Consider the following 14,099-nt stretch of genomic DNA (forward strand, 5'->3'; position numbering starts at 1 on the left):
GGCCATTTATTTACCAACCAATGACAAGACACGTTGCTGCGGCCATTTATTTACCAACCAATGACAAGATACGTTGCTGCGTAGGCGTGGCTGATGGGGAAGAGAACCTCAGCCATGTTCCCTATTACGGGTTACAACTTACGGACTTCCGGTAGTGATGAGTTAGTATATTCTAATAATTTCTCGATTTCTTATGCGCATTTATAGATAAACACAATGCCCCAATCCAGTCGTCGTTTACGAGAGCGAAAGAACGGCCTGTGTAGTTGTTTGAAAAAAAATATTTTTGTACGTAGGTTTTTTTTTTTCCTTCTCTCTTCTCTTCTCTTTGTGTTTTTCCTTGCGATGACATTGCGAAAAGGCAAAATACGTTGGTGCTAATTGAATAATTGGCTATTAAAACTAAATTGCGTGAAATGAAAGCGAGAGAAGAACCTTCAGAGTTTAGGCTTTATTCCATTTGATTGGAGCCGCTTCTACGGGCACACCAGGAAATACAAGCGCAGCATGGAGTACAAGCAGTAAGGTACACACGCGCAACTAATCACCGCAAAATAAATCAGTATTATATATCAATCAGTGTTCTTACCATTCAATGAGCACCAAGTGAGCCGGCGACATACAATGGCAATGCCCCAGGGACAAAACCCCGCGGCCGAGCCGACCCTCAGCTTTATCTCTTCTGTGCTCGAGCCAGGCATCATGTGATCACACGTCACGACCTTCCATTCACCACATTCTCCCCGCCTTTAAAATGTAACTAGAGGCCCAGCTAACGCACCATGATTACTTCAGCGCTACAGGAGTATACATTTCAAGCAACGCGAACCATCTAAACTACAGAAGCCTACATACCAAGCAGTGAGGATTATTGTGAGTTGTAGGAGCATGGTAATGAGCATCGATATATTATGTAACGAGCATATAGGAGCATGAGCATCAAGGATGCCGATAATCCCCTTTACAGATTGAGTCGGCGAGGGGGTATTATTCGCCGGCCTCTCCGGGAGTAGATGGCGGTTTCACTTGAGGGAGGCTTCCGATCCTTTTGGTGAGCCTCGACTCGTGCCGGAGGTGACTCCCCGATCGCCCCCGGGTGGAACGCGGTAGCTCCGCCGTCTCCCTTCTCGGGTGGAGTCCCTGGGGGAGAAACACCTGGGGGGGAATGTCAGAGGGAGGTGTGCCAGATGGTGGTGTACCGGCGGGGGGAGTCCCTGAGGGAGCCAAATGACGAACCGACACGGTGGTCTCCCTGCCATCCGGGAGCCTGACATGAGCGTATTCTGGATTAGTATCGATGAGCTCGACCCCTTCCACCAGGGGTTCATACTTGCTTTGTTGTACCGGGCGTTTCATGAACACTGTTCCGGGATGGGTTAGCCAGTCGGGCACCGATTGGCCGTCAACATAACGTCGTTGGTGAGTAAACATTCGGTCGTGAGGAGTCGCATTGGTGGACGTGCAGAGCAAAGAGCGTATGGAATTCAGAGCGTCGAGAAGGGTAACCTCCCACCGCTCGGGGCCCAGTCCTCTTGATTTCAACGCCAGAGTTACGGCTTTCCAAATAACTCCATTATAACGTTCCACCTGACCGTTACCCTGTGGGTTGTAACTCGTCGTTCGACTAGTTGCGATGCCGAGCTCTAATAGGAACTGTTTTAGCCCGGCCGACATGAAACACGGCCCTCTGTCTGAATGTATGTACGAAGGTTTCCCAAACATAGCGAAGAGGTCAGACAGACATTTCACGACAGTGCCCGAGGTCATATCCGAGCACGGAAACGCGAAAGGGAACCTTGAATACTCATCAACAACAGTGAATATGTATCTGTTGTCTGTCTCGGTCGGCAGGGGCCCTTTGAAGTCAATGTTTAGTCTCTCGAAGGGAGAAGTGGCCTTGATCAGTCTGCCAGGAGCCGCACCATAGAATCTGGGTTTTAGTTCAGCACAAACAGGGCATGAAGCATTCATTTGTTTAATATCTTCAATAGAATAGGGCAGGTTCTGTCTGCGTACGAAATGTGCCATTCTGGTTACCCCCGGGTGGCACAGAGACACATGGAGGTCTTGCAAAGCCCGACTGATTACCGCCGAGCAGTAGACCCGCGAGAAGGTGTCTGCAGCAGGGTTTTCCCTCCCGGGCCGGTAAACAATGTCGTAACTATAGCAAGCTAGGTCTATCCGCCATCTCACAATTTTTTCATTCTTAATTTTCCCGTTATTTTTCCCATCAAACATGAATGCCACGGATCGTTGGTCCGTAACGAGCGTGAAGTGGTTTCCCAGCAAATAATGTCTCCATTTGCGCAGCGCTTCGACGATGGCGTACGCTTCCTTCTCTATCGCTGAGTGTCTCTGCTTGCTTCCAGAGAGAGTTCTCGAGAAGAACGCGACGGGTCTCCCAGACTGATTAAGCGTAGCAGCTATGGCGTGATTTGAAGCGTCGGTTTCCACCATGAAGGGCACCGAGCTATCGATCGATAAAACCGCGGCATTACTGATATCGTCTTTGAGGTTGTGGAAAGCTGTCACAACAGCGGCATCTGGTGGAAAGTTTTTGCAATGCACTAGGGGATGTATTTTCTCGGAGTATTGCGAAATCCATCTCGCATAGTAAGCGAACATGCCGATCACCCGGCGCATCGTCTGCAGGTCCTGAGGTGGTGGTAGCTCACGGAGCGGGCGCAATCGTTCAGGATCAGGCTTAATTGTGCCGTCGGCTATTGTGTAGCCGAGAAGGTCAATTGACCTTGCCGAGAATACGCATTTCTCATAGTTGAGAGTCAGATTATATTTTCTAGCAATGCCCAAGAATCTGTCCAGATTCATATCATGTTCCCCCTGATCCCTACCGCACACTGTGACATTGTCCACGTAAACAAAAGTGTCTTTGAGGTTTTCATCTGAAATGATGTCGTCCATAACTCGTTGGAAGCAAGCTACTCCATTCGTGACACCGAATGGTATCCTTCTGAACTGGTAGAGGCGTCTACCTGCCTGGAATGCGGTGTAAGGTTTGTCTTCCTCTCGGATGGGAATTTGGTGATAGGCGCTTCGCAAGTCGATGGTGCTGAATACCTTATAATTGGCCACGCGTTCGACCATCTCGTCTATGCGCGGCAGGGGGTAGGCATCGAGTTGGGTAAAGCGATTGACCGTTTGGGAATAATCGACAACCATTCGTTTCTTATGGTTCTGACTGCTGGTTACTAACACCTGTGCGCGCCATGGCGAATCGCTCGGTTCTATAATTCCTTCTTCCAGTAATCGCTTGGTTTCCGAAGTGATGAAATTCATGTCAGCAGTGGTATATCGCCGCGATTTGATCGCTATCGGTTTGCAGACCGGCGACAGGTTAGCGAACAGCTGGGGGGACGTCACCTCCGCGGTGGTCAACGCATTTAAAATTAGACGAGGCTTGCTTCCTCCAAAGGGTATTTCGACGCTCGTGTGCTGCTTGAGGACATTATGACCCAGAATTACGTCTGCGCACAAATCACGAAGCACCAGTACCCTTACATCCCGATGCGTGTACCCTTTTACGTCCAATTCAACATTGCAGTACCCTCGTACGCGGGATTGTAGTGATGTGGCGGCCATGCATACCGTATTGTCTGTCGGGTGGATTATCCATTTCCTGCCCTTTACTAGCGAGCTGTTGACGAAACTTTCAGAGCTACCGGTATCAATCAGTGCCTCAGCCATATGCCCGTTAATTCGTACGTTGATGATAGCCTTGGATAGATTCCCTGGGGAGGCTGCAGTTAATTTATTTTGCGAGTAGAGAGCCGCAGAAGTGGGTTTATTTCTCCTTAGAGTAGATTTACATACCCTGGCATAATGCCCTTTCTTGTCGCAATTCATGCATGTGGCATCTCTGGCGGGGCATTTTTGACGAGGGTGCCTTTTGTACCCACAAAAGAAGCATTTACCAACCGGAGCAGTTGCTGAGGAGTTTGACGTGGCCTGGGTATCCGGCTCCTCGGGTGTTTCTCCATCCCCTATGTCTGGCTGTGTCTGTGCCAGTGGGGTTCCTTGGGTTCCCATCGTAGCAGCGTTCATTAGCAGCATCGGTGTCCCAAATGACTCAGATTGCTGCTGAGCCGTATCCATCGCTCGTGCCTGATCGACTACCTTGTCGAGAGTGGGTTGCGCTTTCTCTAGTAAGCGTTGCCGTATGTGGGCTGATCTGAGTCCTTGGATGAATGCCTCCCGTGTCGCTTCCTTTCGGTGTTCCTCGGCGCTTACGGCCCGGAAGCTGCCGTCTTTTCCCAGCTGATTCAGAGCTTGCAGGAACTGATCGATTGTCTCCCCAGCTGCTTGCTTGCGTGTGTTAAGAAGATGTCGTATGTATACCTCGTTCTTGCGCTTCACGTAGAGCGCCTGCAGCACGTCGATCGCTGCTTCGTAAGTGTCGCACTCCGAGAAGAGCCTGTACACGCTGGGCGATACATGATTCACGAGAGCGGCAAATTTGTCAGCTCCCTCCTCGATGATGGTCAGATAGTGTGAGAAGGAACAGCACCAATGCTACCATTTCATTTCTGCGTCAGTCGCGTTTGGGTCTGCGTCGAACCTCTCTGGTTTGTAGATCTTGTCCATCGTTGGTTGAGAGAGCCGAGAAAACCAAATGGAATAAATTGAAATGAAAGCGAGAGAAGAACCTTCAGAGTTTAGGCTTTATTCCATTTGATTGGAGCCGCTTCTACGGGCACACCAGGAAATACAAGCGCAGCATGGAGTACAAGCAGTAAGGTACACACGCGCAACTAATCACCGCAAAATAAATCAGTATTATATATCAATCAGTGTTCTCACCATTCAATGAGCACCAAGTGAGCCGGCGACATACAATGGCAATGCCCCAGGGACAAAACCCCGCGGCCGAGCCGACCCTCAGCTTTATCTCTTCTGTGCTCGAGCCGGGCATCATGTGATCACACGTCACGACCTTCCATTCACCACATTGCGAATAATCGTAACTGCGATATGCGAACTTCCGGACAGTGAGGACTTAACTTCGCGTCGGCCAGAACGCGGCCAGCCGACGATGACATCACGTACCGTGCCGGTTATGATGGGGATCGATCGGTGCCTTAGTTACAGTGGCGTAGGAGTGGCAATGGTCAATGGCAGCGAATGTCATGGCAAGCAAAGACAGGAAGGTAAACTTGATTTTAATTTGTATTTTAATTAACTCTGTGTGTGTAAGTATCACAGCAGTTGTTACTTCAATGAAAGCGATAATTCGTGGAATGCATGTGAACATTCCATACGGGCACACACGATTTCTTATGCGCATTTTTTGATAAACACAATGCTCCAATCCAGTCGTCGTTCACGAGAGCGAAGGAACGGCCTGTGTGTTTGTTTCTGGCTCGCGGTTTGAAAGTTTTTTTTGGGGGGGGGAGGGGTTGCATGTACTGCCACGCACGTACGGACACACGAGAGTGAAGGAACGGCCTGTGTGGTTGTCGTATCTGGCTCGCGGTTTGAAATTGTTTTTTTATTTTTTTTGCACATACGGGTACGCACGTACGGGCACATGAGAGCGAAGGAACGGCCTGTGTGGTTGTTGTTTCTGGCACGCGGTTTGAAAGTTTTTTTGGTGTGTTTGTACGTACGGCCAGGCACCTACGGGCATGCATTAGTCTATCTATAATTCCAGCAGTGTGTGTGTGTGTGTGTGTGTGTGCGTGCGTGCGTGCGTGTGTGTGTGTGTGTGTGTGTGTGTGTGTGTGTATGTGTGTGTGTGTGTGACTGCTGTTTCTTGACAACCACTGGTCCGATCTAATTGAAACTTGCCAGCTATGTTGCTGGGGAGCTTAGTATGTGCCTTTTCAAGGTTTGCTATTAATCGGACAAGTGCTTCCCAAGTTATGGCCATTTATTTACCAACCAATGACAGGACACGTTGCTGCGTAGGCGTGGCCGATGCGCCATTTAGTTACCAATCACAGGACACGTTGCTGTGTAGGCGTGGCCATTTGGGAAGAGATCCTCAGCCGCGTTCCCCATTACGAGTTACAACGTAGGACTTCTGGATAGTGATGACACTGTATTCTAATAATTTCTCAATTTCTTATGCGCATTTATAGATAAACACAATTCCCCAATCCAGTTGTCGTTTATGAGAGTGAAGGAACGGCCTGTGTGGTTGTTTGAAAGTTTTTTTGGGGGTTTTTTATTTTTGGTTTGTACATACTGCCACGCACGTACAGCCATGCACGTGCAGCCATGCAAGAGTGAATGGAACGGCCTGTCTGGTTGTTTCTGGCACATAGTTTGAAAGTTTTTTTTTTGCACATACGGCCACGCACGTACGGGGACGTAAGTGCGGGCACGTACTAGTTCAAAATAATTGTCGGAACAGTAGAAAAAGTTAAGCTTAATGATTTGGCAATTTCACATGTTCTTGTGTAAATATGGAGAAGGTGGAAGCATAGCCTTCCTTAAATAATATGCTTTAATATGCTGAGTTATAAGAATCGGTAATTTCTTCACATTTTCATATTTCGCTCCAGATTTCAACACTTATTTCGTCCACCAGATCCGATCCTCAGATCCTAAATCATACTTTGATTTATACTTTAATTAGTCCATGAGAGTAGATCATGTTTCCAAGGCATTTTTTGTTGGCTGAATCAAAATGGCAGCTAAGACCCCTGTGAGGTGAAATTGGGCTGACCAAGGATAAGCCTTTCGGGAAGGTAAGCTATTAATTATCTTCAAAAGGGGTGTTTAAATTTACCCAAACACCCAGTTTTCATTCATGCACTCCCTTGAACGTCCCTTTGTTTGCATGCAAACTTTCACGCCGCTAGGTTTCATGGTTTTGGAGTTATGGAGGACACACACACACACACACACACACACACACACACACACACACACACACACACACACACACACACACACACACACACACACACACACTCTGACATATATTATTAAAAAGGAAATTTTTACCTCTGCATTAAGTGTTGAAAATGGAAAACATGTGCATGCAGACGAGCATCCACATATCCTTGCCGAGTCACAAAGACATGCATAAACTCAGCCTGAGAAATATTGTTGATTAAATTGGTGATGGCTTCACGGAGTTCTTAAATTCTGTGGGGATTATCTTCATAAACAGTGCTTTTCATTACTCCCCAAAGATAAAAGTCTGGAGGTGAAAGATCGGGGGATTTCGGTGGCCAAATATCCTTTGTCATTAATCTGTCTAAAAAAACGTCTGTCTGAACATCATTATGGAGCCACGAGCAGTGTGCACAATGGCACTGTCCTGTTGGAGATATTCACTGCTAATTTCATCTTGATTCATCTGCCCAATGAAATGGTCAATAATTACGTTAGAATAGCATTCCAAGTTCATCGTCTCATAGAAACATATGGGCCAATTATCTGCTAAGGTGATATGGTGCACTACACACCAACCTTCACATCATGCAATGGTGACTCCAATGTCATGCATGGAATTTGCAGAGGTGCACAGTGGCTTTTGGGACACCATGTAGAAATGGGTTATGGCGAAGGTCTTAATATAATGGTGGATGTTCCAAACATATTTGACTCTCGCCTTGGTGGTCCTATTTATTATCGTACAATATTTTGATGTGATGTATATTTCGGTGATTTTACAATTGGTATGAACTTTTGAGATTATTTTTCCACAGGCTTGGAATGGATGAGGACAAATCACCGTGTCCTGTTCACTAAATGTATGGCTTACAGCTACACCACTGGGCAATTAATTTTGGTGGCATTGGCCTACGGTTTCTACGGATGGCGACACCTAAGTTTCGTTATCGCTTTCCCACTCCTGGTCATCTTCTGCCTTGCTTGGTGAGTTATTATGATTGAAAATTTTATTGTTTAATTTTTACAGTTATAAGGTAGAAATGTATTTGAAAAAGGAACTGGCTTGTGTCCATCTGTACAAGCAACACATTGTGCATGCTTGCCTCGTTAATTAATGGCCAGCATTTCACAATACATGCCCAGTACAATGCAATTCAACCAAGTATGATACAAATCAACCAAGTATGATACAAATCAACCAAGTACGATACAAATGAGGCACAGTATTTTTTTTATTTTTGGCAATATATGCTGTTGTTTTCAATGGGAACCTCACACTCGCTTGTCTCCATTAGCAGGTTCAAGCCGTTTGATATTAGGTCCTAATCTTAATGTCCTTGGCACCATTTCTGTCTCAGTTTTGCAACTACAAGCTTAAGGTGACATCATCACGTTATTTTTGTGGTGTACACAGGGTTAGGCAAACATTCGTTTGATGTGTGGATACGAACATTTTGCCGTGGGCCTGGACAAATGACCCATGATGCCACTGTGGTTTATCAACACCCCATTAATTTAATCTATCAGTTTATTCATCATCTTTGATGTTATAGTGACACAATCGTTATGATGAAAAATAAAAACACCTTTTGGCATTTCTTGGAGAATTGTGAATATATTATTTAATTATTATCTGCATAGGTCATGTCTGCAATGGTACTTGGTAAATAGGCTTATCATTGTGAGGTCTGGCATAATTGGAACATCACTCAGATAGATGGATTCTCCATCTTATCCTTGTTGTTGCAAAATTACATTTTATGGTATAAGTTGTGGATGGAGTGAATGGTGAACCAGGAATATGTGGAAGGCAAAATGGAGTACAGAAGCCCAGGGAGATACACTACCATACGTGATGAGGATTATTTGTCAGCTTTTTATCGAAACCACAATACTTATTTGTATGTTATACAGTGGCCTGCAAAAGTATTCACCCCCCCCCCCACTCCCCTCCAGAGTATTCACATTTTGATGCCACTTGAGCTTATTTCATGATGCTTTGAAATCAAACTTTGTATATAAAGTCTTCACAAAGTACTCCAAAGTGATAAAGCTAAAAATTCAGAGAAAATGTAAATAAATTATGTTAACAGAGAAAAATCAGATGATTATCAGTTACATAAGTATTCAAATCATTTCCCTTATGAACCCTAAATCACTTCAGGAGCAAATTATTTGTTTGAAGGTTACAAGATAAGTATAATCGGTTTCACCTGGATATATTCAGTGGTTTAACTTAAAAATTAAGCTTCCCCACATATCTAAGGAGTTTTAAGGTGCAACTCACTTGGTCAACCAACAAGGCAAACATGAAGACCAAGGAGCTTTCCAAAGAAGTGGGACTTAAAGTAGTGGAGAAGCACCGTTCAGGAGAGGGTTATAATAGGATTTCAAAGTCACTCATTATCCCTTTGAGTACGGTGAAATCAATCATGAAGAAGTGAAAGATGTATCATACTGCCCAGACTCTACCAAGATCAGGTCGTTCATCCAAAATCAGCAACTGGGCAAGCAGGAAACTGGTTTGGGATGTGACTGTAAATCCAACAATGATTTTGAAAGATCTGCAAAATAATTTTTGAAAGAGCTTTGTCTGATATGTGGGTCAGTGTTCATCAATCAACAATATCCCTTTCCCTTCACAAAGCTAGCCGCTATTGACAGGTGGCATGAAAGAAGCAATTACTGTAAAAGACACATCTAAACGCTTGTATGTAGTTTGCGAAAAAGCATCTTAATGATACTGCAGGCATGTGAAGAAACGTTTTGTTGTCAGACGAGTCAAAAATTTAACTTTTTGGTCTAAATTCAAAGTGCTACATCTGGCACAAGCCTAACACTGCACATCATGCAATCAACACCATCCCTACTGTCAAGCATGATGGTGGCAGCATCATGATATAGAGCTGGTTTTCATCAGCAGGACTGACAAGCTTGTCAGGACAAAAGCGACAATTGATGGTGCAAAGTACAGGAAAATCCTTGATGAAAACCTGCTTGAATCAGCCATGAATCTGAAACTGGGTAGGAGATTCTCAGTTCAGCAGGACAATGATCTGAAGCCACAATGGAGTGGCTGAATAATAATAAAATAAATGTTCTTGAGTGGCCCAGTTAAAGTCCTGACTTGTACCCAATTGAACATTTATGGTGAGACTTGAAGATTGAAGTCCATCGACAATCCCCATCAAACTTGGCAGAACGAGAGCAATTTTCACATGAAGAATAGGTGAAGATTTCACCATCTCACTGGACAAAGCTGGTACAGACCTTCCCCAAAAAACTCATCGCAGTCATTGCTACAAAAGTGGATTCCTCTGATTTGGTTGATTTGGTTTTGCTTCTGATTCGGTTGCTATGCAATCAATTGCTCATTATGTAAGACTATGTAATGTTTGTTTGGGCTACAACATAATTCATACATCCTCCTTACCTTTACATCATGACATTATCTCTTTCAAATCCTCTTTTCTTTTCTCTCCCCTTCTGCCACTTTCTACTCCCATCTTTTTACCTCCACCCCTTCACTTATTAAAAAAAAAAAAACATTTTTCAAATTACGATTTCCCCCCTCCCCCATTTTCCCAATGCATACATGAGATGAAAGTGGTCCTCTAATCAATGCATCCGCTTATATAGTGGTACTCTCCATCAATGAAGTCTCTTCCACAGTAATTTAACTTTTACATGCCTCAAGGAGTACACTTCACTTGATGCATGTGGCCCTGTTTAGAATGTTCTCAGCAAAGTATTAAATAACATCATCATCGAGCTACATTGCTAACTCATCTTTTGCCGAGCATCTTATTGCAAACACATCAAATGGAGGATAGTTTATTGATAATCTTTTACATTTTATGAAACCCCCTCTTTGCATGTGCGAATAACGTTATGTTGACCAAAATCATGCCGTGAGAAGATGTAAACAAGTGGTGGTATCGAAGAGATGCTCTCAGTGTGATGAGCTAACAATGTGTTTCGGATTCTGATTTCACATTGTGCAGGTTTCATCCAGAATCTGCACGCTGGCTCATCCACCAAGGAAGATATGATGACGCTTTGAAAAGCCTCAGACGAGTTGCTAAAATTAACGGCAAAAGCCTCGCAGAGGATTTTCACAACAAGGAGGTATGTGTACTTGTTACCGAATGGTTGGATCTTCGTCATATTGGAAAAGAATAGTGTATTTCAGTTCTTTTGAAAACATATTTTAATGAAGACTTGTGGCATGTGGTTGACATATTCACAACAAGCTTAGAGTGTTCGGATCGAGCAAGGTGTTGAATCGATATCAGTCACAACCAGAAACGTGAAAAGTTGGCAGGCCATTTTACATTCAAGTGTTCGTTCAGTCCACTTGGCTTGGACTAGGAGGGTGTAGAGGAACGAGGTTGGGGGTGGGATGAGAAGAGGCATGGAAAACCTCCCCCAAACTTTCCACAATGTCACTAAATATACAGTATTATTACATTTGGCTTCACGTCAACGAAAGTCGAATGTTCAATAACGATTTTGAACGTCATTCTTGATATGGTGCAGATGTTTAAATTTTAACCAAAAAGAAAGGCACCATTTGAGTTGAGGAAGCATTAGCCAGCTCCCAGTGCTCTGGGGTCTCAAAACCGCTTTGTGTGAATAGATGGACGGCTCAATCAGGAGCAATATCTGCTCATCTACAAAATTACAAAGCTGCTTTTGACACCTTGGGAGAAGCAAATGTACAATGAGATCTGATGAAAATCCAAGAATCAAGTGGTCACGAATGTCCAAGAGCAGACGAGCTGGCTTTCTCCTTCTGCAAGCAACAGTGGACAGCAGAAGTCTTCAACCTCTTTTAGGATAGTACCTGGAAATAACTCACCATTGAAACCTCGTCTTCCAAGATACAATAATATACCTTGCTGAAATGATGATATCATTACTAGATTTGTCAACCCGAGAGAATATTACCACCAACAGTACTTCAACATTTTGGTCAACCTGAAGGGTGAGCTACAGAGAGAGGTGAACAAAGGAACTTTCTCATCACTGACAGTATCGAGGCAATTCCACTTGATGCATGCGATGGAAAACCAGTGGGTAGGCTTGATGCACTGATAGAGGTGTAAAGTAATGACTTGAGCATTCACATGCTATGAACACCAATGATGATATTACCAAATATGATCCAGTCAGCTGAAGAACCCATCATGGAGGTTATAACATTGCAGACTCTGTGTGATGCATTGAATAAGCCAAATGTGTTCAACGTTCTTCAGCGAGGTACACAATGTGCTGAGGCTGTTGCTGACCATACGAAGTACCAACTGCCACAGCTGAAAGATCATTCTCAACTCTTCCTGTTTTGAAAATCTATTTGAGGAACCCCAAGACTCAGCAAAGGTTCAAAAATTTGCTGGTTACCACTTCCCAAAAGACTTTAACAGATAGCACTGACCTAACAATTGCGAATTGCAAATCTTGACATCATTGTTCACCTAAAGTATGAACTTTATTTACCTCACAGAAAACGATAGATTTTATGACTGCACAGATCACCAGGATCACATTTTAAAGTTTTGACTTGTTATTTTTCTATCTAAGGTTTAGTTTTCTATTCAATATTGTTGTCAGACCAAGTGAGCTATGAAGTTTTAATTTTCAAACTATATTTTCCATGGCTAGTCGATCGTACATATATGGTTTCGCATCCATTGTTTGAGCGGTTTCAGAGAAGAGAGTTTTTTAAAAGGATTTACATTCAATCCAACATGGCTGCCAGACCATGTGATCAATTACGTATAAAGTTTCAACTTATATTTAACATGGCTCGTCGATCATATGTATGAAGTTTTGCATCAATTGATTAAATGGTTGAAGAGAAGGAATTGTTTTAAGGTTTTTGTTCAATCCAACATGGCTGCCAGAACATGTGACCAATGATGTTTTATTTTTCAAATTTTTATCCCTATGGATAGTGCATGACATACTTCAAGTTTCTTCAATATACTTCATACTTCAAGGCATACTTAAAGTTTTGCATCTATTGGTTCAGCAGTTTGAGAGCAGAAGATTTTTTAAAGGTTTTAGATGAAATCCAACATTGCTGCCAAACATGGCGGTTTTAGATTAAATCCAACAGGCCAAAAGCATTTAAATTTTTTTTCAACTACATTCCCCATGGCTTGCTAGATAATCATACGTATGAAGTTTCACATTGATCTGGTAAGCCGTTTTGGAGAAAAAATTTTAAAGATTAAGAAAAAAAGATAATAATATGGCTGTCAGATCATGTAACCAATGACGTCATCAATTTAATTATCTTGACAAATTTATTGGTAGATCACCAGATCAAAACTATTCATATTGATCGAATAAAGATTTCGATTAAACCAATTGTGGCTGTCATAGCACTTCACCGATGGCATCATCGTTTTCAAGCTTTATTCCATGTACCTGACATGTGCCAAGTTTCAATTTTTTTTGTTGAGTGGTTTCAGAGAAGAGGATGTCCAAAGTTTTTCCTTTAATCCAACATGGCTTCCACACCACCTGACCTATGACATCATAGTTATCAATTAAAAAAATTATACATGGGTAGTCTTATGTTGAAAGTTTTGTATCGATCGCTGAAGTGGTTGTAGAGAGAACAAATTTAGTAGCGATTAAAAGTGCAAAACGGCGATGGAAGTATAATAATAATAATAATAATAACAATAATAATATGAACAAAATCAATATGGTACCAGCCAGAATGGCAGGGGCTCATAAAAAAACTAAACAGAATAAGTACCATCAATTTATTCGTTATGCAAATCTCCACAATTTCTCCAAAACCTTCCCTCCCCCCAAAATCCCCTCCACTCAACACCCTTTTGCACATGCGTATGTAATAAAAGCTTTGCCCCCAATAATGCAAAGTATTTCGAAAAAAGTTCCTCACCATAAATATTCAGTGCACAACAATATGTATTAAAAGCAAGCCACTCAACATCCTGTATGGGTAATTGAAATTATTATGAATGTTGCCAATAGTAGTTACGATGGGAGGGCACAAAGTGATTGAGTATTTTTCTTGCAGGTATTACTTCTTAAATTGGACAAAGAAAATGAGGAAGTACAGACTACGACTTACACATTTCTAGATTTATTCCGAACAAGAAGATTGGGGAAGAACACCTTAATAATGATGTTTCTATGGTACGTATTGTTGATTTAAAAATGAATCTAGTCATCAATAAATGCTGTTGGCCTCA

At 43.1% G+C, this 14,099-nt stretch overlaps 1 protein-coding gene across 5 annotated transcripts in view; it reads left to right on the forward strand.

Moving 5' to 3' along the window:
• The window catches only part of LOC147012188 (solute carrier family 22 member 6-like), a 96,169-nt gene that overhangs the window by 47,903 nt on the left and 34,167 nt on the right, over window positions 1–14,099 (forward strand). For all 5 annotated transcript variants that reach the window (XM_085856009.1, XM_085856011.1, XM_085856012.1 and 2 more), the window contains exons 4-6: window positions 7,680–7,848; window positions 10,869–10,992; window positions 13,925–14,043. In XM_085856009.1, the coding sequence (XP_085712135.1) occupies window positions 7,680–7,848; window positions 10,869–10,992; window positions 13,925–14,043 (412 nt within the window). The remainder of the gene's footprint in view (window positions 1–7,679; window positions 7,849–10,868; window positions 10,993–13,924; window positions 14,044–14,099) is intronic.

Source organism: Eptatretus burgeri, chromosome 15 (assembly GCF_056783735.1).
Source record: "Eptatretus burgeri isolate ZD-2024b chromosome 15, Ebu_testis_v1, whole genome shotgun sequence".
Lineage (NCBI taxonomy): Eukaryota > Metazoa > Chordata > Myxini > Myxiniformes > Myxinidae > Eptatretus > Eptatretus burgeri.